Source organism: Chiloscyllium plagiosum, chromosome 1 (genome assembly GCF_004010195.1).
Source record: "Chiloscyllium plagiosum isolate BGI_BamShark_2017 chromosome 1, ASM401019v2, whole genome shotgun sequence".
Classification (NCBI taxonomy): Eukaryota; Metazoa; Chordata; class Chondrichthyes; order Orectolobiformes; family Hemiscylliidae; genus Chiloscyllium; species Chiloscyllium plagiosum.
In genome coordinates this window covers 82785037-82809910 of record NC_057710.1, presented here as the reverse complement: position 1 = coordinate 82809910, position 24874 = coordinate 82785037, and the positions used below count along the sequence as shown (strand labels likewise).

Here is a 24874-nt window from a genome sequence, read left to right as displayed (position 1 = left end):
CAGCAACTTTTGTTTTTGTTTCTGATAAAATCTAGCCACAGGAATGTTGAATTACCGTACCTACAACATTTCCTTTAATATCTCCAAACATTGTGCAGAGATCCACGTACAGTGGTAAGTGAAAAAATCAAAAAGGGAACATGTCGATTGGCAAGTACGGACATTTGGAGCGCAGATCAGAGGGACCATTGCATACCTTGTTGGTCTTGCAAATAATGTTTCAAACAAATGAGGAACATAAATAAATTTATTCAGATTTACTCTTGGTGTCCCAATTAAACAACTTTAAACTTCTCCCTTCATATTCTTGTTCCTTCCTATCTCTGCATTCTCTTCCAGCCTTATAAATGGCAAAAACAGCACAAATTGCAGATTATGGCAAATCATAATCTAAATAACTGCATGCTAAATGATAAGATCAAAATACTTTCATCTCATAGAATCATAGAATAAGGAAGAGGCCCTTTGGCCTACCAAGTCTGTACCATCAAAAAATGTACTACTATCTACAGTAGAATCACTTTCCAGCACTTGGGCCATTGCCTTGAATTTATGACACTTGAAATGCTCCTCCAATACTTTTTAAAGGTTGTGAGTTTTTCTGCTTTAACCATCCTCCCAGGCAGTGCATTCCAGATGCCTATTACATTCTGGGTGAGAAAAGGTTTTCCTCACATTCCCTCTAAACCTCCTGCTTTTCACTTTAACATTATGCGTGCTTGTTATTGACCTTTCAACTGAGCTAACACTACCACAATCAACAGGTCAGGTCAAAGCTCTTTCCAGTCCATACAGCAACCAACAGGGAAAGGAGAATACCATCTTGAATAATAATGGAGCCCAGTACACAATTACAGATGTCAAAACTAAATCATTTGTAACAATCTTCAGATAAAAGTAGCAGAAGGATAATCTCTTTTGCTATCAAGTTGGGGTCCCATGATCCCGTCATCATGGATTCTGATCTTCGTCAATTTGTTTAACAAATTAATATAAAAAGTGCTGAGAACATTGAACACAGAAAAGGCTGAAAAGGTCTGAATCCAGGTAGTAGTGCTGTAGAATTGTATTTCAGAATTCACTGATACTTACTTTGGGCTCAGTTCACTTCCAGATATCATTATATCCTTAGTCCAGAATGTTAATGAACTCAAAATCTGGAGATGAGGTAAGAAACAATCCATTATCATTGGAGCAGCATTCAACCAAGCAGGCAACAAGGAGCACCACATGTCAATGGGACTAGGATCACTCCTGATATTATAGTTGTTAAATTAGATTTGAGAGCTAAATACCTAATATTGTTCTGATGTTTTATTTTCTTATATTCTGAAATGTTGGATAAGTTGTCGAGAAGACAATCACTGAAGCAACAGCACCACTTATCTCTTTATCATGAGAAATGGCAGTTTAATTAGTGATGCGAACATCCTGAGGTTCACCGCTCCTCCAAGAATCAGCTGACTTCCTTTGACCCTTCTTGTACTACCCCTTCAACTCTTAGGGCCCACACTCTGATCTTCTGTTCCGGGATTTGGGAGTGCTAGTCCAGGATTATCTAAAGATTGACTTGAGTCTGTGGTTAAGAAAGCAAATGTAATGTTGTCGTTTGTCTCAACAGAGTTGGAATGTAAATGTAGCAATGTGCTACTGAGACTTTATAAAGGTCTGGTTAGGCCCTATTTAGAATACTGTATTCAGTTTTGGAACCCCCACCCTCAGGGAGGACATACTGGTAGGCCTAACGTATGATGAATGGTTGAGAATCCTGAGATTGTATTCATTAGCCTTTAGAAGGTTGAGGGGAGATCTAATAGAAACTTAAAAGATAATGCATGGCTTAGAAAAAGTGGACACTGGGATTTTGTTTCTGTCAGGCGGGGATACTAGGATCTGTGGGCACAGCCTTTGAATTAGAGGGGGTCAATTTAAAACAGAAATGAGGAGACATTTCTTCAGCTAGAGAGTGGTGGGCCTGTGGAATTAATTGCCAGGGAGTGAAGTGGAGGCCGGGACGTTGGGTGTCTTCAAGGCAGAGATTGATAACTTCTTGATCTTGGAAGGTGTTAAGAGCTATGGGGGTGAGTGTGGGTAAGTGGTGTTGAAATGTCCATCAGCCAAGATTGAATGGCAGAGTGGGCTCGATGGGCCGAATGGCCTTACTTCCACTCCTATGTCTTATGGTCTTATTCCTAAATCCTTTTATCTTTTTTGCATTAAGACCCTGTTTAAAACATAAAACTTACTATTTTGACCAATTTTTTTTTTAGTTTACGTCTTCTCACACTTGTAAAACTAAATTTCAACAATAAAAACACAGCTTCAAAATGGTAGCTATGGCTATAGAATTCTTTCCATGGAATATGAAACAATTTCAGTTGGAATATGCATTTTTTAAATTAACTACTGAAGGTTAGAAATTCATATGGTATAGTCATCTATAATATTTCCCAATGAAATCTTAACTTTATTTGGCAAGATTGAGTATTGAGCTTGAAAAAATGAAATTAATAACAATTAAAAGGGAGAGTTTCTTACAAAATTAAGTTTCCCACTTTCTATCTATATATGCTTAACTTCAGCACTCTCAGAGCTGATATCTTCAATATTACTATTACATTTCAACAGTTAAAAATCACTGATGGTAGTAGACATTTAATGTATTGGAGTTGCTTCATTATTGTAATTATGTGCCTGTTAAACAAACTTAAATTTAAAATAAAATTTATCTGCCCTTTTCTGCTTAAAGTCTGAGCAGTTACTTGGCAGATAATGTTCACTGGTTCCTTCTCCAGGTCAAGATGAGAGTGGTGCTGGAAAAGCACAGCAGGTCAGGCAGCATCCGAGGAGCAGGAAATCGACATTTCGGGCAAAAACCCTTCATCAGGAATGAGGCTGGGAGCCTCAGGGGTGGAGACATAAATGGGAGATGGGGTGGAGCTGGGAGCAAGGTAGCTGAGAGCGAAATAGGTGGATGGGGGTGGGGTAAAGGTAATAGGTCGGAGGGGAGGGTGGAGCAGATAGGTGGGAAGTAAGATTGACAGATGGAACATGTCATGAGCACGGTGCTGAGCCGGCAGGTTGGAAATGGGGTAAGGTGGGAGGGAGGGGAAATGAGGAAGCTGGTGAAGTCCACATAGATGCCATGGAGTTGAAGGGTTCTGAGGTCTCCATGTTCACTTTCGTTCACAAACATCTCCTGGCACACTCTATGGGTAGTAACTATATCCACCTTCGTCCCACAGACATTGACATTAACAAAACTCCAATTTCAACACATCATTGGGGCCAAGGTCAGATTAACTCAGAACACACCTCAGGACTTCACCACAGCTCACCAACACTGTATCTTGCAATACTCCTGCATGGTGGCTGTGCATGCAGTGACATACACCCATTAAGGGGGGGTAGGTATAGGACAAATGTTAGGGGTAGGTTCTTTACTCAGCGAGTCGTGAGTTCATGGAATGCCCTGCCAGTAGCAGTGGTGGACTCTCCCTCATTATGGGCATTTAAGCGGGCATTGGATAGGCATATGGAGGATAGTGGGCTAGTGTAGGTTAGGTGGGCTTGGATCGGCGCAACATCGAGGGCCGAAGGGCCTGTACTGCGCTGTATTCTTCTATGTTCTATGTTCTATCTCATGCAAAGGATGCATCTTTGGGTTCATGGCTTGCTTTCTTAGCGTTCACTGACTTTGTGCTTACTTAAACACTTATACCAGCTCTGGCCTGCCTTGCAGCTAAGCTGCTTGTTATGTTTATAAGCACTGAACAATCAAGGGGGTGGATATATTGCTATATGGTAATGAGGTACGACATTGTCATCATTTCCAGAATGTGCCAGCAGCTTCTGTAACAAATACGCTGCACATCCTTTAACCAAATGGCCACATCTGAAAGTCAAAGGGAGCAGTCCTTCATTGAGTGAATGGTAGGATGTAGGTATTGACTATGTAGTTGTGCCACCAGTCAGTCAGGGCATCACCTAGCCAGGGGTTTGGCCAAGGTAAATGCCAACGCAGGGTTATCAGAAGGCAGTCCATGTCGCATTGAGATAATTAGGGAACTCAGTTGTGGGGTTTGGAGTTATAATGCTGGGATGCAGAGGGGAAGTGAGTGTAAAGTGGGGGAACACCAAATATAAAAGTGGGATCTGATATCACGGGAGAACACAAGGTACCATGTGGGACAAGTCACCATCACGTTGGTAACAGGAAATAGTGAGTGAGATGAAAGTAGCTGGAAAAGCTAATGTTAACAGCACAGGAGAGGGAAAGATGTTGAAGTGTCTCAAGTGAGTGAGTAAGTAAGAAGCACAGAGGAGAAAAAGCTCAGATATTTCAGAAGATAAGGTGGGTGAGAACAATTGAGTTCAGATGTTGTATGCAGTAGTGCGAGTAGTAGACCATTGGCCTTGGAGGAAAATGTATTCAATGGCAAAGTTACAGTGAGTGTGAAATATCAGAGAAGATGGTGGCCTACTTTTATAAAGCGCAAAATGTTATTGACCTACTTTCTACATTGCTGGACATTTCTTCTAACAAGGGACACTGCACTGACCTGAGCGGCTATCTCAGTTCAGGCTAATAGTGTCTGGCGTTGTGACTTCCTATGGCAATCCAGAGGAAAGAAGACAGAGCTCTTTTCCACCTGATTGTGAACTGTAGTCCTAACTTCCCTCTCCTGGCCATCTCCTCTACAGTAAGTCAAGCATCAGATATTGATGCAGCATTTACACTGGTGCACAGCTGGGGTTTAGTGTCCAAGCTATCAATGCCAGAAAATCCCAGCAGCAGTAAGTAATTCTGTTTCTGCATCTGCAAAATTCAACAATAAGAATGTTATGGAGTCCAGATGTTTCACTAATGACACGCATAGTGAAAAATTGCATGAGAAAAGTTGCCATAGCCAGTGACATGAAAGCTTCCATGAAACACCCAAAAAATAACAAGTAAAAGGTTTAGCCTTATATCTTCTACATTATATTTTTAAATGAAAAACGTCTCTATTTACCTAATCCTATGCAAATAGTGACCCACTGTTAATCGTGAAGTTGGGGCCTACATCATTATAATCTACCACTGGTTGCAAAACTGTCAAATCATCTAATTTTCAGTTAATAATGAGACAGATCATTGAAATTTGCCTCTGTGTTATTATAGGAACATAAGTGAAATGTAAGGTGTACTTTGGACAGTTATAGAAAATGCTGTAAGGTTCACTGAAGGCTAAAACCATAATTGTAAATTTTGGGTAATGTTTGTATAACTGTAAAAAAAAATCATCCAATCTGATTGTAAAATGAGTAAGTTGCACTCATATTTGATCAAAACTATGGAAAATGTGAAGTACCAACTACTATTTGGGATTTTGTTTAATTTTCTTTTTCTCAGAAGTATAAGCATTTTTGAAAGGTGTGTTACTTACAAACTAAAACTATGTAGTATTTTCTGCTGTACTAGTCTAACAGAGCTCAGGTTTCACAATTACTTCTGGATGCTTGTTGAAAAAATATAGGATTCCAGTGTTTTGTGTACAAGTACCCCCAAGTCCCTTTGTGTTGCCGCTTTCTGCAGTTTTCCCCCATCTAAATAGTACTCTATTCTTTTCTACTTCCTTCCAAAATGAACAGCTTCACATTTTCCCACAGTATACTCTATTTGCCAACTTTTTGCCTACTTACTTACCTAACCTAACAGTTTCTCCCCGTAAATTGTTTGTATCCTCATATTCTGCTTTTCCACATACTTTTGTGTCAGTTGCAAATATGGCTAAAGTATATTTTTGTCTAGACAGCTGAAAGCATGTTCAAGGTAATTTATTTGATGAAGCTGGAACAAATGTTAACACTCTTCACAACCTAGTTTAAAAAATGGAAAAATGGCTAATAATAGCTGGCTCTCCACCATAAAATGTAATAATTATTAATAGCTGAAAATAATTAGCAATTATACTTTCATATTAACCATCAAAGCAGCAGGGATTCATATACCAGATCCTATTGATTAATCAGCGCTCTCTGGCTGTGAGTTATATAAAAGGCAGCTATTTTAGTTTAAAGTAAAGCATACATGATGCTATTGGAGAAGCTGTTTGACATTTTTGAAAACATATACATTTAAGATATACTTGGTTAATGGGATAGAAGCTAACTTTTTTTTATCTAAACACCATACTTTGGATTTTTGTCCAATTAATTACCTAATTAATGTAATTATTTCTTCATTGTAACTTAGGATCATTATTTTGTCAGTAGGATGTGTCTTACTATCAGTGAAAGTCATCATCAAAAAAGAACCTGATGAAAATCATGCCATTGTACATCTTCTTCACATTGACCATTGAGTAGAGGACTTTGTCAAGGCTATCCAGGCCAACCTATATTCCTCAAGATTACAACAACATTTCATAGCTGTTCTGTTGCACTTGGATGGATAAAGAATGTATTGGCATTATTTCTAATGCAATTCTTTATTTCTGCTTATAGAAGCATGCTATACTATTCAAGAGTACATGGCTTGTTTCATGCTTGCCTAGATACTCTAAAAACAAACAAGGCTGTTTGCTACAGATCCATCTCAACGTGGAAGCTGATCATCATTTATCTCAAAAAATATAAATCCTAGTGAAAGATGGTTGCGTTTCAGCCTTGTGTTTGCAGCAATGTGCCCGTCATTGAGGATGTATGTAAAGATTCCTCCTCTTGTTAGTTCTTTGACAATATGCCACTATTCATGGCTGGATGTGGCAGGATTGCAGAGTTTAGATCAGGTCCACTGATTGTGGAATCACTTAACTGTCTATTACCTATGCCACTTGGTATGTGCACCTCTTGAGTTTTAATTCAACCAGGTTGACACCTCATTTTCATGTTGCTCCTGCCATGCACCCCTGCACTGTTCATAGTGGTCCTCCTTAAAGTTGCTAATTTTATTTTCCTGACTGCTCTTTTAATAATTCTGCAGAAACTGGGATCTGTATCCCACAATGTAATAATTGTTTTAAAGGCAGCAATCCTAGAAAACTCAGAGAGACAGTGTGCAGTGGAATGATCTGAAAATCAGTAAGCTGTTTACATTTTCTTTATGACTTGCTGTCACTTGATGCTTGCACTGTTTGGTATGCAAGTAGTCCTGTGTTGTAGCTTCAGCAGGTTGACATCTCATATTTATATGCCTCCTGCACCTCCCTTGAAACAAGTTAAATCTCTGACTTGGTGGTAATGGTGCAGTAGAGGATAAGGTAGATCATGATGCTATGGAATGTGATTGAATGCTATGCTGCTGCTGTTGATGGTCCAGGATATTGTGGATGCTCAGTCTTGAGTTTCTAGAATTGTTTGAAGTCAATTCCATTTAGGATAGTGATAATGCTGCACAACGCAAACAAAGCTATTCTGAATGTGAATGTCAGATGTCTTCTCCATAAATGTTATGCAGTGGTTACTTATACCAGTACTGTGCTGGACAGATGCATCTGTGGCAGTTAGATTTGCAAGGACAAGATGAAGCAGGTTATTTTTCTTATGCTGTTTCCCTCACTTGGAGACCAATCCAGCAGCTGTCTCCTTTGGACTCAGTCAGTCGTGGTATAACTGAGCAACTCTTCGTGATGGACATTAAACTCCCTGACTCAGCATATATTCTGTGACCTTGCCATCCTTAGTAACTCTTACAATTGATGTTTAACATGGTGGTATGCTGAATTATCAGCTGAACGATCTGGATGTGTGTGCAGTTACATAGGTGGGTAAGATGGCTAGGTGAATAAGTGGGTAGGTGGGTAGTCAGGTTAAGAAGGTCAAGCACACTTGGGGAGTACCTGTATGGTTGTTAGGTGTTGGGGATGGTCATGCTTACAGGAATATGGTCAATAGACAATAGACAATAGGTGCAGGAGTAGACCATTCTGCCCTTCGAGCCAGCACCACCATTCATTATGATCATGGCTGATCATTCACAATCAGTATCCTGTTCCTGCCTTATCCCCATAACCCTTGATTCCACTATCCTTAAGAGCTCTACCTGACTCTTTCTTGAAAGTATCCAGAGGCTTGGCCTCCACAGCCTTCTGGGACACAGCATTCCATACATCCACCACGCTCTGGGTGAAGACGTTTCTCCTTAACTCTGTTCTAAGTGGCCTACCTCTAATTTTTAAACTGTGTCCTCTGGTTCGGGACTCACCCATCAGCGGAAACATAATTCCTGCCTCCAGAGTGTCCAATCCTTTAATAATCTTATACGTCTCAATCAGATCCCCTCTCAGCCTTCTAAACTCAAGTGTATACAAGCCCAGTCGCTCCCATTCTTTCAGCATAAGATAATCCCGCCATTCGGGGAATTGACCTTGTATACCTATGCTACATTCCCTCAATAGCCCGAATATCTTTCCTCAAATTTGGAGACCAAAACTGCACACAATATTCCAGGTGCAGTCTCACCAGGGCCCTGTACAGCTGCAGAGGACCTCTTTGCTTCTATACTCAATTCCTCTTGTTATGAAGGCCAGCATGCTATTAACTTTCTTCACTGCCTGCTGTACCTGCATGCTTGCTTTCATTGACTGATGTACAAGAACACCTAGATCTCGTTGTACTGTCCTTTTACCTAACTTGACTCCATTTAGGTAGTAATCTGCCTTCCTGTTCTTGTCACCAAAGTGGATAACCACACATTTATCCACATTAAACTGCATCTGCCATTAATCCGTCCACTCACCTAGCCTGTCCAGGTCACCCTGTATTCTCATAACATCCTCCTCACATTTCACCCTGCCACCCAGCTTTGTGTCATCAGCAAATTTGCAAATATTACTTTTAATACCTTCATCTATATCATTAATGTACAATGTAAAAAGCTGCAGTCCCAGCACTGATCCCTGCGGCACACCACTGGTCACCGCCTGCCATTCCGAAAGGGAGCCGTTTATGGGGCTGTTGTCACAGCTGGTTGATGGAGGTAGTCGGGCTGGGGAATAGTTGGGGTTGAGGAGGTAGATAGGTAGTTGGGTTGTTTGGAAAGAGGATTGTTGAGTCAGAGGAGTAGTCAGTACTGCCTGGGTGAGGTTGTTTATTTTCGAGCCAAGAGCGTAGGTGGTGTGATTTGAAGTGCAGATTTGGAGCTACTCAAGTGTTAGACCAGTTTTAAATTGGGCAACCATCAAGGAAAGTCTCATTGATCTTAACCAAATTGTCAATACTTGATCAGAGCTGGAGAAATTTGCAAAGAATCCCATGCAGCAGAATTTGCTCACTGGAGGCTTATAACTTACTGGACATTTCCCACAAAGGTCAAAGAATCAGGACTTCCACAACGTACAAATACACATCTTTAGTCTTACCTCTGGTTTCTGATGATCCAAAGTCTGAATGATTTGTGCCATGATGTTAGACAACTTGAAGTTGAGAATGTGAAGTTCCCCAGAGCAATTGAAGAGGAAACAGCCAGACCATTAGGCCTGGTGAAATGAGCAGAAGACGTCCCACTGGCAGATCAGTATTGCTTACCAAAATCTTTTGATGACTGGGCTACACTCTTCAGTGGTTTGTTTCCTGCCATAGAGACTGATCCTTAAGCCAATTTTCAATGATACTTTCCTACTGTTGCCTTCAAAAATCCTACTTATTTCCCCTTGGCATTATGTCTCCCTCTAAATTACTGCCTTTGATATGTACTCTTAGTTTTTTTAATAAACAAACGCACAGAGACCTTTTGTACATGTAATGGTTTTGTTAGCATTTTCAAAATTAAGTGAAATGTAAAGATACAGTTCTGACATGAGAAATGAGTTTTTGCTGTGAAATCACCTCCTAACTATATTTCTGAAAGAGTGTTAGTATCAATGCACAATCTACTTAATCTGTCTTTTTCTTTTTTTGGAACCACAACCAGGTTGGCACAGTGGCTCAGTGGTTAGCACTACTACCTCACAGAGCCAGGGACCCAGGTTCAATTCCAGCCTCAGGCAACTTCTGTGTGGAGTTTGCATATTCTCCCTGTGTCTATGGGCATTTCCTCTGAGTGCTCTGTTTTCCTGCAACCCAAAGATATGCAGGTTAGGTGGATTGGCTTTGCTAAATTCCTCATGGAGTTCAGAGATGTACAGGTTAGGTGTATTACTCAGGGAAAATATCAAGTAAGGGAATGGGTCTGGGTGGGATACCCTTTGGAGAGTCAGTGTGGACTTGTTGGACCAAATGGCCTGTTTCCATATTGTAGGGTTTCTATGATTCTAACCATTATAATTTACATTTTTGTGGTATATTTAAATTCTTACAAAATGTCTTTAATACATATGATAAAAGTATTGTTGTATTCAAATTCTTTTTAAGCACCTATATTTAGTAAAAATGCATTGATGTTTTCATTCATAACACAGAATTACAGAAATGCTGCTGCATAGAAGGAGACCATTTGAGAAGGAGCCCAATCTTCTGTATCCAGCAGCCTTATGATTTGAAAACTTTTATCAGATCTCTACTTATTTTTTTCTCTTCAAGATGAAAAGTCCAAACATCTACAATATATCCATCCAACTGAAGTTTCTCAACCCTGGAACCATATTTGTAAATCTCTCTGCCCTCTCTGCAATATGTTCACATCCTTCCAATAGTATGGTGTCCAGAACTTTACACAATAGTCCATCTGATTGTATTCTGTGCCCCTCGTAATAAAATCCAGAACATTGTATGCTTTACCAATTACTCTCTCCATTTGTCTTGCCATTTGATCTACGCACATATCCATCCAGGTCTCTTTCCTCCTGAACCCCCATTTGAATTGTACCTATTCTAAACTGTTTGTCCACGTTCTTCCTACCAAAAAACATCACTTCACATTTCTCTGCATTAAACTTGATCTAACACCTATTCAATACTCAACTTATGTTGGGTGCCAGACGTTTTTGCTTCTCTTTGGTGTGCTTTTTCACATTGATTTTGAACCTTTTGCATTCCTCTTTGTTCTCAGTTGTATTTTCTGCCCCACACCTATCATAAGCACACTTGTTTTTTTCACCTCAATTTCAATCTTGAAGAATGATTTGCTTCTATTTTATGCTTCAAATTTTCAAGTAAATTTTGTTCTCACCAGTATAAATGTATAATGCTGCAATTACTATATATGGTTCCACAGAACTTCAGTGTACAGTAGTTAGTCAAACAGGTTTTTTTTGTAAGAATGCCATAATACAGGTATTCAAAGATAAATTTGTTGCCTTAAAATTTACTGGGGCTGCTGTTATCAGCTTTCTTGTGGATTTTTTGAATCAATCTATTCAGGCATGTTATCATACAGAAACAGAAAGTGCTTGATAAACACAGCAGGTCTGGAAGCATTGGTGTAGAGAGAAAAAGAGTTAGTATTTGGAGTTCAGTGACCCTTCAACTGTTCATTTTCGGTTTTTGTTTCAGATTTCCAGCATTTGTTTGTCTTATGTTATGTATGAAGCAGGCGGGAATTGAACCCAGAGGTGCGGACACTTGCAATCCATTTCAAGCCTGCTTTATTTCCAAACCTTTGCTCGGTCGAAGAGAGTATCTACATAGTCTCTGTAGTATGGTCTTGTGGCGCAGTGGTAGCGTCCTTGCCTCGGGACCAGAAGGTCCGTGTTCAGGTCCCACCTCATCCAGAGGTGTACCATATCATTTCCGAACAAATTGTTATTAGATATGAATGTAGACCACTCTCCATCACTCGGTTTGTCGCTGGATGCGGCTCAGCGGCACCAGCTGGTTGATGATCCACCACTGCCCCTCCCTATGCACTCTGGATATTGTAGTTCCCTCTTCAGTTTGCTCCTGCGATCAACGGCGGTCTGAGGACTGCAACCCCCAGAGTGCCTCGCGGCACAGCGCCTCGCAGCCAATGGAATACGCAGTCAGCGTTGCCCCAGTTATCGGAATGGCGTCTGCTCGGAGGTTGGCGCCGCTGCCCCTGGTAACGGTCGGCTCCTGGCTTCTCCTCCTGTCGTGTGCTCAGTTCGGAGGTGGACAGAAGAAGAAAGAGGTAAGTGAATCGGACGGCGTTCACGGAAACCGGTCTGTCGTGTTGAGAGACGGGCCCGAGTCTCCATGGATACTGGTGCTGATGGTGCAGATGCTCAGAGGCCGGAGCAGGAGCAGGAGCAGTGATACAGCAGTAGCTGCCTAGAGTTAGACTGATTCTTTTTTCATTTCAAAACAAACTATTTGGTTATGTTTCAATGTGTTGCATTCGGTCTGAATGTGCGTTTGTAATCTGCTGTTTAACTCACAATTACACCCCCGTGATTATAATATTCATTCGGTTTTCGAAGTTTTTCACTGATTTCAGTGAAAGAGGATGTATTTTAATGGATACCTAATTATCTGAAGCGTTGCACTCATAACATTTTGTGCTGTGAATATTTAACATTGATGAGATAATTAATGTTGCTTTCACTTGGATACTGATCATTTGTACTAATACCATTTTCTCACAGAAAGTATCTCGAACCCATTTCTCAGATACGTTTATGAAGGAGGCCTTTTGAAGTGTTTTTAATGAAGTTAATGTGCATGCAGCATAAGTTTAGACTTTTTAAAAATGTAACTAACATTCCAGAAAAGTTGTTTATAATTAAAGTCCTTGATCTGTGTTTAATCTTGAGAAAACAAATCACAGTTATAAATATGTCACCATTATTTGATTGTATAATTTGTTTTACAGCTCAAATTTTGTGGCAACAGGTATATCCCAGCTCTCTTGCATTTTCTGGAGTTGACCTAAATTGCTCCAGAGTCAAGATACTGTGGATGATGAAAATCGAAACTAAACAGAAAATGCTCAGCAGATCTGGCAGCATGTGTGTAGAAAGGAACAGAATTCTTGATGAAAGATCACCAACTTGAAAATTAAACTTTTTTTTTCTGTCTCGAAGTGCTTCCAGATGAAGTGATTATTTTCAGCATTTCTATTGAGATTTCACATTGCACAAAGTCTATTTAAGCAAGAATGTAAACCAAAGTTACAAAATTATTTAATTTGTAAACTGTGTTGGATATTAATATCTACTAAACTATCCTCCAAATGTCTCTCCAATACTTTTGAAGATTGACAAAAAAGTCAAGTAAAAAGCAGTTATTAATTATTAAATTGCTATATTTTACAGAAAGCAGTTATGATTAGATTCACTTCATTTATTGTGCACTTTGCCTTTTCTAATACAAGTAAATGAACATTTCGTGGATGACCTTATTTAAAGATGAATAAATCTGTGTATTAGTTACAGTTCAATTGGTAGACTTCCTGCTTCTGAGACTCAAGGTTACATTAAACATAGAACTTACAAGAGTAGGAGATTTATCTCTGATATCCTGGGTGAAATTTATTCTTTTGATCAACTTCATGAAGATAGATTATTTGATCATCACGAACTTGCTGTTTTGTAAGAGATTTCTGTACACAAGTTGGCTGTTGTTAGAACTACGAGGAGAAAGTGAGGTCTGCAGATGCTGGAGATCAAAGTTGAAACTTTATTGCTGGAACAGCACAGCAGGTCAGGCAGCATCCAGGGAACAGGAGATTCGACGTTTCGGGCACAGGCCCTTCTTCAGGATTCCTGAAGAAACGTCGAATCTCCTGTTCCCTGGATGCTGCCTGACCTGCTGTGCTGTTCCAGCAATAAAGTTTCAACTGTTGTTAGAACTACACCTAACCAGAACTATACCTAACTGGCAAACATCTGATCCTATAAAAGCTTTCTCTCACAGTTTGTTTTTGACAAATGCTTGGCTGAATATGCACTTTTCTTTATGTCCATTCATTTACAAAGATAAGTGAAGGACTAGTCCCACTTCCCTTTGTAAACAAATGGACATAAATAAAAGTGCAACCTGATGAATGTTTGAAACCGTTGTCTTTCCACTACACTGGCTATGATGTGTTAATGAAGGACTGAGACTAACAATGAGTTACTTAGTTATTCCTATAAAAGTGAAAATCATAACAGTTAATTGAAAGGCATTTATGTATATTTAGAATATCACTGTTTATGCTTGAGAGAATACACCTGGAGTAAAACCTTCCCAGACCCTGAACAACCTAAGCCTCCAAGAGAAAATTGGGAAAATGGAGTGAGATTTCCAACGAAGACCTTCAAGACGTCAAGACCAATAAAGTGTCATTTTCGAGCCAAATGTTTGATGTGAGCTAAGATTTGCACTAGTTATCACTGTCATCATTACCTAATCTTACCTTGGTAGTATTCAGTCTCCCATTTGCTCACCCTCTGGTCAGAAGACAGAGAACCCACAATATGAAAGTCAGAGTGGCTACCTGATGATCCTAGCTCACCACTAGTTCCTCTGGACCTCCACCTTCGGACACCCGGCGCTCTCATCTCTTAAAACACTGGAGGCCACTGCACACGCCCCATATTTCTGGACATTGACATCTGATGTGGCAAGATCATGCCACATCTCTGATCCATTTGCTTCTGGACTTCAGTGCTGCACTTTGGAATGCACTGACATCTGTTATAACAGTGCTGGTGCCAGGATATATTATGCATCAAGATTAGATTAGATTACTTACAGTGTGGAAGCATGCCCTTTGGCCCAACAAGTCCACACTGACCCTCTGAAGAGTAACCCACCCAGACGCATTTCCTTACACTTACCCCTGACTAATGCACCTAACACTATGGGCAATTTAGCATGGCCAATTCACCTGACCTGCACATCTTTGGACTGTGGGAGGAAACCGAAGTACCGAGAGTTAACCCACGCAGACACAGGGAGAAAGTGCAAACTCCGCAGTCAGTCACCCGAGGCTGGAATCGAATCAGTGTCTGTGGTGCTATGAGGCAGTAGTGCTAATCACTGAGCCACCGCCCTGTCCCAATCCACGAAATAGACGTCTATTTCATGGATTGGACCAGGATGCATCTCAGGTTTCCTCACTTGCTGCTAATCACTTTTTCTTATTTTGTGCCACTTCAATGCTCTCAGCATTTCTTTCTGACCTTACCTATTCTTGCATTGCCTTTTTGTATTTATCTCCTGAGCTAGAGCAGCATGGTGGCTTAGTGGTTAGCACTGCTGCCTCACAGCGTCAGGGACCTGTGTTTGATTCCAGCTGCAACTGTCTGTCTGGAGCTTACACATTCTCCCCGTGTCTGCGTGGGTTTCCTCTGGGTGCTTCAGTTTCCTCCCACAGAGCAAAGATGTGAATGTTAGGTGAATTGGCCATGCCAAATTTGCCCATAGTGTTCAGGAATGTGTAGGTTAAGTGCATTAGTCAGGGGAAATGTAAAGTAATAGGATAGGGGAATGGGTCTGGGTGGAATACTCTTCAGAGGGTCTGTGTGGACTTGTTGGACCAAAGGGCCTGTTTCCACACTGTAGGGATTCTATAATTCTAATAGTGTTTTTATCTTCATTTGCCTTTTAGCCCAGACATAAAGCCAGGCACGTTGTCGTGATTGCCAGCAGTGATCAGTCAAGGAGGTGGAGATGCTGCTTAACAACACCTGCTTCTTAAATCTGTACCATATGCCAGCTGTATATGCAGCACACGAACTGCTTGTGCTTCAAGCAAATTACCATGTTTCAAAAGCTAAGGGGAGTAGTCCTCAGCCATGTCAAAACAGGCACTTTACTGTTAGAGGATAAATCAAGGGTGTTGTCCAAAATTAGTTCAGGGGCATAGGCAAGGTAAGAATTTTCCTCTGGTTAGTGGTCAGGAGCAGAATGTCAGTCTTGCTTTCTCAGTCCTATTGTGGGTGACTTTAATCTGAAATGCGACAAAGGAGGGGATTGAGCCAAATGAAAATAAAAAAGCTGTCTGTGCTGGAAAAAGTGCTGGGTGATTCAAGTGAGTGTGTAGGAGCACAGAAGCCATGCAGGGTTAGTAGTTTGGGACAATTTAATGGGTGGGAGTGAGTGAGTGATGATGATGTACGTGGCCGTAAGAATAGTTGAGCATAAGCCTTGTTGGGAGGTGAATGCAGTAGCAAAGATATACGAGGTGTGAGATGAGCAGAGAGAAAGTGACACCTACCTGGTGGAGAGGAAAAAGTCATTGAGCTTTTTGTGGCTTTATCAGACATGGATGGTTCAGACTGCACACAGTGAAATGGCAAGCTAGGAACAGGGTGTCAGGGTCTGTTGGTGTTACTCCCTTTGCTGGAGCGAGGGAATGAGGATGACCATGTTTGGCAGCACCTCATCTATCAGGACCTTCAGGTCCCTTTCAACAAAACAGGATGCCAATTTCTTCTTGTCTGCCATGTCTGAGCTAAATGTCATGAACTGTGCAGAGCAGCCTTGGATTGCCAACATTTGACCAGGTGCACACTTACCTTTTAAATATGGCACTGATAGTGGAATATGGTAGTGGAAAGACCTCTGTCAATAGTGAGTGAAAGAATCAGATTAGCATCAGGCCAGAGGGGCACAATTTAGGAGTGGTATCTAATTAATGATCTGAGTTTGCGATAAGAGTGCAAGAAAACCCAGGAGGTCTTGTGGAGAGAAACCCTCTATGAAATTTGATGAAAATGACACTTAGGATTTCTGGTAACATCCAGCTCTTGGTTTTAAAAGCCTGTTACTCAGTGGTACTCCTTTTCTCCCAAAGTCTGTGGAAAACTGTCTTGTTTATTTAAAAAACAGAAAACTTGCCATTTTAATTAATGCTGAACAGATTTTATGGGCATTTGAAAGTCCAGCAGATTAAAAAAGGCAGGAAGGGCGGGTCTCATAAGTCTGCTGCTTGTGAGCTAGAAAGATCAGGAGCTTTCCGTCCCATCCAACAAGATTACCTATTTCACTTCCTGTGATTACTGTTTTGCACCACCCAAATGCTATCTTCTCTGTTCATCATCTTAACACATCAATTACATCTACTACTACAATCTCCATTTCAAGCTCCTCCTTTTCCTTCTGCATTCCACAGCCTACCTACGATGACTTGGATGCATTCTTGTGTTACAGGCTTTTCCATTTGAATGGTGCCATACTGGCAATCAGGTTTGTTGCCACGTAGTAAACTTACAGATAAAATTCTTTTTCACATCCATAACCTCTTTCATAGCTCTGAATTTGAGACCTTTTAAATATTTGCGTCAAATCTCAGTATTTCTTTATGAAAGAAGTGCAGATTAATTTATTGTCATCCTAATGTTAACCTTTTTTTTTGAGAGAAATGGAAATGCTTGTTTTAAATTGTGGATGTAATGAAAGAAACATGAAATTCTGTCCAGCTGGGAATGGAAATGTTTGTTTTAAATTAGGAAATTTAATGAAAAGCATAAAATTTTGAACAGGTATTTCAATGCCTTTATTGTTAATAATTTGTACAATTATAAGTCTATTTGAACAAAAAGATTTGTCCATCTATTTCATGTGTTTCCACAGAGAGGGATTACAATATTTGAGTTAACTGTCAGAATGGCCTCAGAGGTAAATAAAATATAGAATTTGCAGGCGTACCCTAGGATAAATAGTGTTTTCGATAAAATGGCGATGCCGCAGCTTGTGAGAATATAAAGATGCAAAATGTGCATTTAGTAATCAAATGCAATTTTAATGATGCAAAAATATCAATCTTCAAACATACATTTATTTAAGAAGTTAATGGCTTCATCAGTTCATCACTTTGTTGTAAGGACATTTATATTTCTATTTTTTGAAACTTATGATTAATCAAATTTCATATCTATATATTATGTGTTTATTGGTAATATTTAAACATGTTAATATAGAATTGGAGAAATGTTGAGCCATTATAGGACACTGTGATGTGAGTGTCTAATCTTCCTCAATTGATTACATTAACAGAATGGCTGAATGAATTTGCAACATGATTTTGGATGTCTATTAATACTTCTAGTGTTATATGGTGGCATGGTGGCTCAGTGGTTAGTAATGCTGCCTTACAGTGCCAGGCATCCGGGTTTGATTCCAGGCTTGAGCAACTGTCTGTGTGTAGTTTGCACATCCTCCTCCTGTCTGCGTGGGTTTCCTCCGGGTGCTTCAGTTTCCTCCTGCAGTCCAAAAACGTGCAGGTTATGTGAACTGGCAATGCTACATTGCCGATTGTGTTCAGGGATGTGTAGGTTAGCTACGTTAGTCAGGAGAAATGTAGAGTAATAGGGTAAGGAAATGGGTCTGTATGGGTTACGCTTCAGAGGGTCGGTGTGGACTTGTTGGGCTGAATGGCCTGTTTCCACACTGACAGCATTCTATGATACTATGACTTGAGGAAAACAATGTAGTGCCTTGAGGTCCTGGTAAGAGAGATCTTCAATATATCATATTACATGCTTGTATGTTTTCAAGGAGTGTCTATAAGTTTGACTTAAAAAGTTAAAAGTTTAAGAAAATAGTCCATATCTCAGAAAGATTTATCCCATTGAGGAAAAAGGACTTTAGGAAGTAGGTAAGTGAACCCTGGTTAACCCGAGAAGTTAAAGACCTTGTCAAATTGAAAGAGAAATCCACAATTTGGCAAAGATTAGTGGTAAACTAGAGAATTAGGAAAGCTTTAAAAGTCACAAAGGATGCCCAAATTTATTAGGGGGAGAAAATAAACCTAGTGTAAAGAAGCAAGTAATTTAATAACATACAGAAAGAGCTTATTCAAATCTATATCAAGGAATAGAGAGATTAAAGTGAACATATGCCCCTTAGGGAGCAAGGCTGGTAAAACAATGATGGGAAACCAGGAAATGGTAGATGAGTTGAATAGGTACTTCATGGCAAAAGATGCAATAACATTCCAAAAATTCTGAAATAGGGAACAAGGGAGCGGTGGAAGAGGAAAATGTACGAGGGAAACTAATGAGACTAAAGATCATTAAGACCCCTTGGATCTGATGAGTTGCATCTTTAGAATTTTGAAAGAAGTAGCTAGAGGGATAGTGGTACTGGAAGTAATCTGTCAAGAATTCTTAGATTCAAAGAAAGTCACAGAAGGTTGGAAAACTGCCAATGCAACACCCTAAATCAAAAAAAGGGAGACATAAAAACAGTTAACTATAGGTCAGTTAGCTTAACATTTTCCCAATGACGGATGTTAAGAGTCTGTTATCAAGAATAGAAGAGTGGAACATTTAAAAATAGATAATAACATTAAGCAGAATGAGGGCAAGGAGGAAATGCCTGATAAATTTATGATGTGGAAGTGCTGGTGTTGGACTGGGGTGAACAAAGTTTAAAAATCACACAACACCAGGTTGTAATCCAACAGGTCTATTTGGAAGTGCAAGCTTTCGGAGCATTGTTCCTTTGTCAGGTAGTTAATGGGAAAGCTACTGTGAATTCTATAAATGCATATGAGTCTATGGTGTGAATTTGCATTTACAGAATTGTATTAGTAGATACATTCTATTTTGGTCAAAAAGCACGCAATCTGGAGGCAGTCAATAGTTTTTATAATCCATGGGACGTTTTATAAATTCCTACTTTGGGAATAGAACCCGTCTGACTCAGGATTGGAATACGTACAGACTTTAACCTCACATCTTTAATGCATTGCCTGAGCTGAGATGTCACCTTATTTATAATACCTTTAAGTTCTCTCAGGAATGTGATTTGAAAGAAGTTCTGGGACTTACATATTAATAAATTGTAACCTGCAGCCCACACTAAAAGATGAAATACTTCACAGCAATCTAGGTTTGTTAAATATATTGCATTAGTGTATGACACTATGGTCTTTTGTTTTCAATTCTGAGTCCTATGATCCTACTCCACTAGCTACCTGACGAAGGTGTAGCGCTCTGAAAGCTTGTACTGCCAAATAAACCTGTTGGACTATAAGCTGGTGTTGTGTGATTTTTAAATTTGGCCACCTCAGTCTGACACCGGCACTTCCACTTCAATGAAAGAAGGTACAGTTCCCATAGTAGCAAATGATACAAAAATAGGTGGACAGGCAAGTAGTAAGAATGACACAATCCACAGAGGGATATAGATGGTTTAAGTGAGAAAGTAAACACTTGGCAGATGTGGACAAAATGTGCAGTAATGCACTTCTATTGGATATATGGATAGATGAGTGAATATTATTTAAATGGGGAAAGCACTAAGATATTCTCGGCTCCTTGTGCATGAATCACAAAAAAGCTAACAGCCAAGTTCAGTGGATAGTAAAAAAAGGCAAATAGAGCAATGGCCTATTTTTCTAAGGGAATGGTTCATAAAGGTATGGGGATCTTACTAAAACTCTACAAGGCGCTAGTCAGATCATACCTAGAATGCTGTGAACAGTTTTTGTCTCCTTTTCGTTGGAATGATATACAGGTGCACAATCCTTTATCCGAAGTGCTAGGGACTAGGTTTTGGAACTCAGAATTTTTCGAATTTCAGAATAAGTGACAGTTTGATAGTGAAATTTTTAAAAAGTCTTATTGGAGGAGCAGACTCACTGAGTAAAATGGACCTTGAGACAGAATTGAGGCCTGCCAGTGCTGGACGACATGCCTCCGCGTTGCATCTGAGTGACACATTGAGAGGATGTTGACTTGGGTTACCTGTTTACATGCCAAACAACCTTGTTAATGAGAAAAAAAATTCACAAAGACAACCTTCGGAGCATTTTGGATAAAGGGTTGTCTACTTGTATTAACATTGGAGGCAGTCTTGGTTTGTAAGGATTTTGTGATGGAAACAGAGTAGGTTAGGCTTGTGCTCACTGGAATTTAGAAGAACGAGAATAGATCTTATTGAAATATATAAGATTTTTAGGGGGCTTGACTAGGTGCAAGAGATTGTTTCCCCATGTAGGAGAGTCAGGAAGAGGGCAAAATCTCATAATGCCATTTTAAACCGAGATGAGTATTTTGTTTTTTCAGTGGAATCAATCTGTGGAGTTCTTTACACAAAGGCCTGTCAAGCCTGGTTGTTAAGTATATTCAAGGCTGATCTAGGCAGATGTTTTAATCAGTCAGGGAAGCAAGTATTATGGGGAAAAGTTAGGAATTCCAGGTCAGGATTATCAAATCAACCATGATCTCATTGAATGAAGGAGCAAATTGTACGGCCTGAATGGCCTACTTCTGCTTTTACATCTTACTGTCACATGGTTTCAGTTCTCAAAGGTAATAGCATTTGCTTGCAACCTTTTCTTTTAAGAAGACAGCGCAAGTTTTGTTCTTGTATTCTACATTAATGTATGTGCTCTCCTTTGCTGTTAGAGAGCTTACAGAAGGGCTTCTTTTATAGGCTCATTTTGTAGCTATCGTTTTACCCCAGCTTGTGTCATTGCAGCTCAGAATTGCATAAATTACTCTGAATAATCCTAATTACAGCTTCTTTCTTTGATTCTTTCAGATGCATCTATGTTGTCTCCAACTTTCTTCCACAGAAAGTACAGAAGTAGCAAAGATTATAATATGATAAAATATTTGTTGACCAAAATTTCCTTCAAAATCTCTTCAGTCTTTGTTCTTAAATGGATTCTTGGCTAACCTCCAAACTAACCAATCTGATACCAACTTTGGTGCTCCCTAAGCACACTTGTCTATTTCTCCTCTTACCTATATTTTTATCTTTAATGTTGCTTCTTTTTATTTTTTCTGTAATGATAGATTATGTGGTATTGAGCTATGAAATTTTAGCATCTATCTTTTCTGTTTGTGGCATTCATATTGCAAGACTAGCCATATAGAGGTTGCTACTCCATCGCAAAGGCCTTCTGTGTATGTTGTGGATATTTTTAATATGTCTGTTTAGCAGTATCATCACAGATCTCTGGAACAGGTGTGATTTGAACCTAAGGCTTCTAGCCCAGTGGTAGTGACGGTACCACCGTGTCACAGAGGCCTTTTATGTATGTTATATATTTGTTACATCGAATGAATCACTGCAATTTATTAAGTACCTGCAACAAATGTTAGTCCTGTAGATGGCACTATGTTAAGCATTTTCAGCCTTTACAGAGTCAGATGTATGCTGTACAATAGCCTTTATTTTTGATCAGCTGTGTACATCAGGTTTCATAATTTGCTTAAATAGCTTATTATTTTCCAACCACACACTTTCTTTGCTCAATTCTGAAAGTATAAAATATCTAAAGTCGGTAACAAAATAAAATCCAAATAAAAATTTGCAAGACAATTATATTTACTTCTTGAATTTTTTTAATGTCCTTCATTTGTAACTTCATTTAAAGTATTAATTGATAGTCTAATCCTTCTCCAATAGTTTGGGCTTTGTGTGATGTTTTTGCCTTAATAAATTGGATTTGGATTCTGCAGGCTGAGTAACCAATGTCTTAGCGTATATCAGTACTGATTAATCGGCTGCAGTGATGGCATTTCACTTAACTGGGCTAAAGATCTACAGGGGTAACAAGTCTGGTTTGCAGAAGTTTGAATTAATGACACATACTCTGCTGCAGCTTTATCAAGTATAAGTATTTTTTTCTGCAGCTCTCCATGTGCCTTGTGGACTGAGATATTGTTCAGCACCTGACTGCAATGTAACTATAAAAATGGCACCTTGGATATTGATTCTTCTATCAATTAGTTCATTTTCTTTGACGTATTTAATCAAAATATCTTCCTTCAGTTCTTCCTCACTATCATTCTGCTAGGTGAGTGTGTTTCTGCTTAGTTCCATTCTTATTTTTCTAATTACTGTGAGAGAATCACTTGGAAGGCATTTCTTCCTGTTTCTTCACCGTTATCTTTGATACCCATTACCACCACCTGTTCCACATTTACATGTTGCTCTTTGACAACCTCCTCTTAAGCACACTTAAGTACATATATGTATGCTGAGACCACCATTATCTTTCTGTCTATTCTATTTTTTCTAAATTATCAGATGTTTATCCAACATCTGACATAGTGCTTAGCACTGCTGCCTCACAGCGCCAGAGACCCAGGTTCAATTCCCGCCTCAGGCGACTCTCTGTGTGGAGTTTGCACGTTCTCCCTGTGTCTGCGTGGGTTTCCTCCGGGTGCTCCGGTTTCCTCCCACAGTCCAAAACTGTGCAGGTCAGGTGAATTGGCCAAGTTAAATTGCCCGTGGTGTTAAGTGAAGGGATAAATGTAGGGAAATGGGTCTGGGTGGGTTGTGCTTCGGCGGGTCGGTGTTTCCACCCTGTAAGTAATCTAATCTAAAAACATTCAGTACTGGATGCGTGGAAATTTTCTCCAATTGTCAACAGTCTGAAGAAATTATTTTCAGTCTCAGCTCTAACATGCCTTCTCTCTGGCAACAATCTGAGCTTACACTAAACTATTCACAACCTTGGTGTCACATTTGATCCTTATGAATTTCCAAATTCTTACTAATGCTATCACTGTGACCACTTGATTCGAACCTCTGTCTCAGCTCATCTGCAGATGAAAGCCTCATTCAAGCCTTGTAACTGAGAAACTGGTTGTCCCAATGCAATCCTGACACCTCACCAACAGTTTACTGTTTGTAAACTTGAGGTAGTCATTGCAAAACTCAGCTGTCCATGTCTTAATTCACAGTACTGTTCTATCACTCATGTGCTCGCTGACTTACAGTGCATCCCAGTCAACCAGTTTCTCAGTTTTGAAAATCTCATCACTTGTTTTTATCCAAGTAACTCAATGGCCTTGTCCCTCTCTATCTTTGTAAAGTACGCCAGCTCCACAACCCTCTGAGATATCCATACATCCTTAAATCTTGTTTCCTGTGCATTTGCTATTATAACTGCTTCAACATTGCTGGCAGTTACTTCAGCTGCTTAGACCCCAAGTTGTGGAAGATGGTCATGTACAACATGTATACTACAGCAGATTGCCAAAGTTCATTTGTCATGACCTTCCAAAACTGTGAACACCTGTTTGATCAAAATCCTGGAAATTCTTTTTTTTTACAGGTTACTTTTAGAGGGATGGCAGTGAAGGCAGTGCAATGTTCCTCTTGCAACATGTTTGAGGTGAGGGATGCCATGGTCGTCTCTGCTGATTACACTTGCAGGAAGTGCACCCATCTCCAGCTCCTCCAAGACCATGTTAGGGAACTGGAGCTGGAGTTGGATGAACTTAGGATCATTCGGGAGGCAGAGGGGGGTCAGAGATTGGAGCTTTAGGGAAGTAGTAACTCCAAAGATTGCAAACAGATGGGTGACAGTGAGGGGGACTGGGAGGAAGCAGCCAGTGCAGGGACCCCCTGCGGCCTTTCCCCTCAAGAACAAGTATACCGTTTTGGATACTTGTGGGGGGTGGGGGAACTTACCAGGGGTAAGCAATGGGCTTCCGGCCTCTGGCACGGAGCCTGTCCCCGTTGCTCAGAAGGGAAGGGTGGAGAAGAGCAGAGCAATAGTTATTGGGGACTCGATAGTTCGGTTTTGTGGGGGCCAGAGAGACTCACGTTTGGTATGTTGCCTCCCAGGTGCAAGGGTACGTGATGTCTCTGATCGTGTTTTCCGGGTCCTTAAGGGGGAGGGGGAGCAGCCCGAAGTCGTGGTCCACATTAGCACCAATGACATAGGTAGGAAGAGGGCTGAGGATATTAGGCAGGTTTTCAGGGAGCTAGGTTGGAAGCTCAGAGTTAGAACAAGCAGAGTGGTTGTCTCTGGTTTGTTACCCGTGCCACATGATAGAGAGTTGAGGAATAGGGAGAGAGAACAGTTAAATGCGTGGCTACAGGGATGGTGCAGAATGAGGGATTCCGGTATCTGGATAACTGGGGTTCTTTCTGGGGAAGGTGGGACCTCTATAAACAGGATGGTCTACACCTGAACCTGAGGGGCACCAGTATCCTTGGGGGGAGGTTTGCTAGTGGTCTTGGGGGGGTTTAAATTAACTCTGCAGGGGCATGGGAACCTAGATTGTAGCTTTAGGGTGCAGGACCTGGAGTGTAGGGAGGTTAGGAACATGGCATCAATCTCAAAGGAGGGTGCCTGTAAACAGGAAACTGG

General features: G+C 40.3%; 1 protein-coding gene across 1 annotated transcript in view; it reads left to right on the top strand.

Annotated features, from left to right (window-relative positions):
* Window positions 1–11509: 11509 nt before the first annotated feature.
* tusc3 (tumor suppressor candidate 3) overlaps window positions 11510–24874 on the top strand; it is a 378825-nt gene continuing 365460 nt past the window's right edge. The window contains exon 1 of the mRNA XM_043690293.1: window positions 11510–12010. Within this exon, the coding sequence (XP_043546228.1) occupies window positions 11714–12010 (297 nt within the window). The 5' untranslated portion in view covers window positions 11510–11713. The remainder of the gene's footprint in view (window positions 12011–24874) is intronic.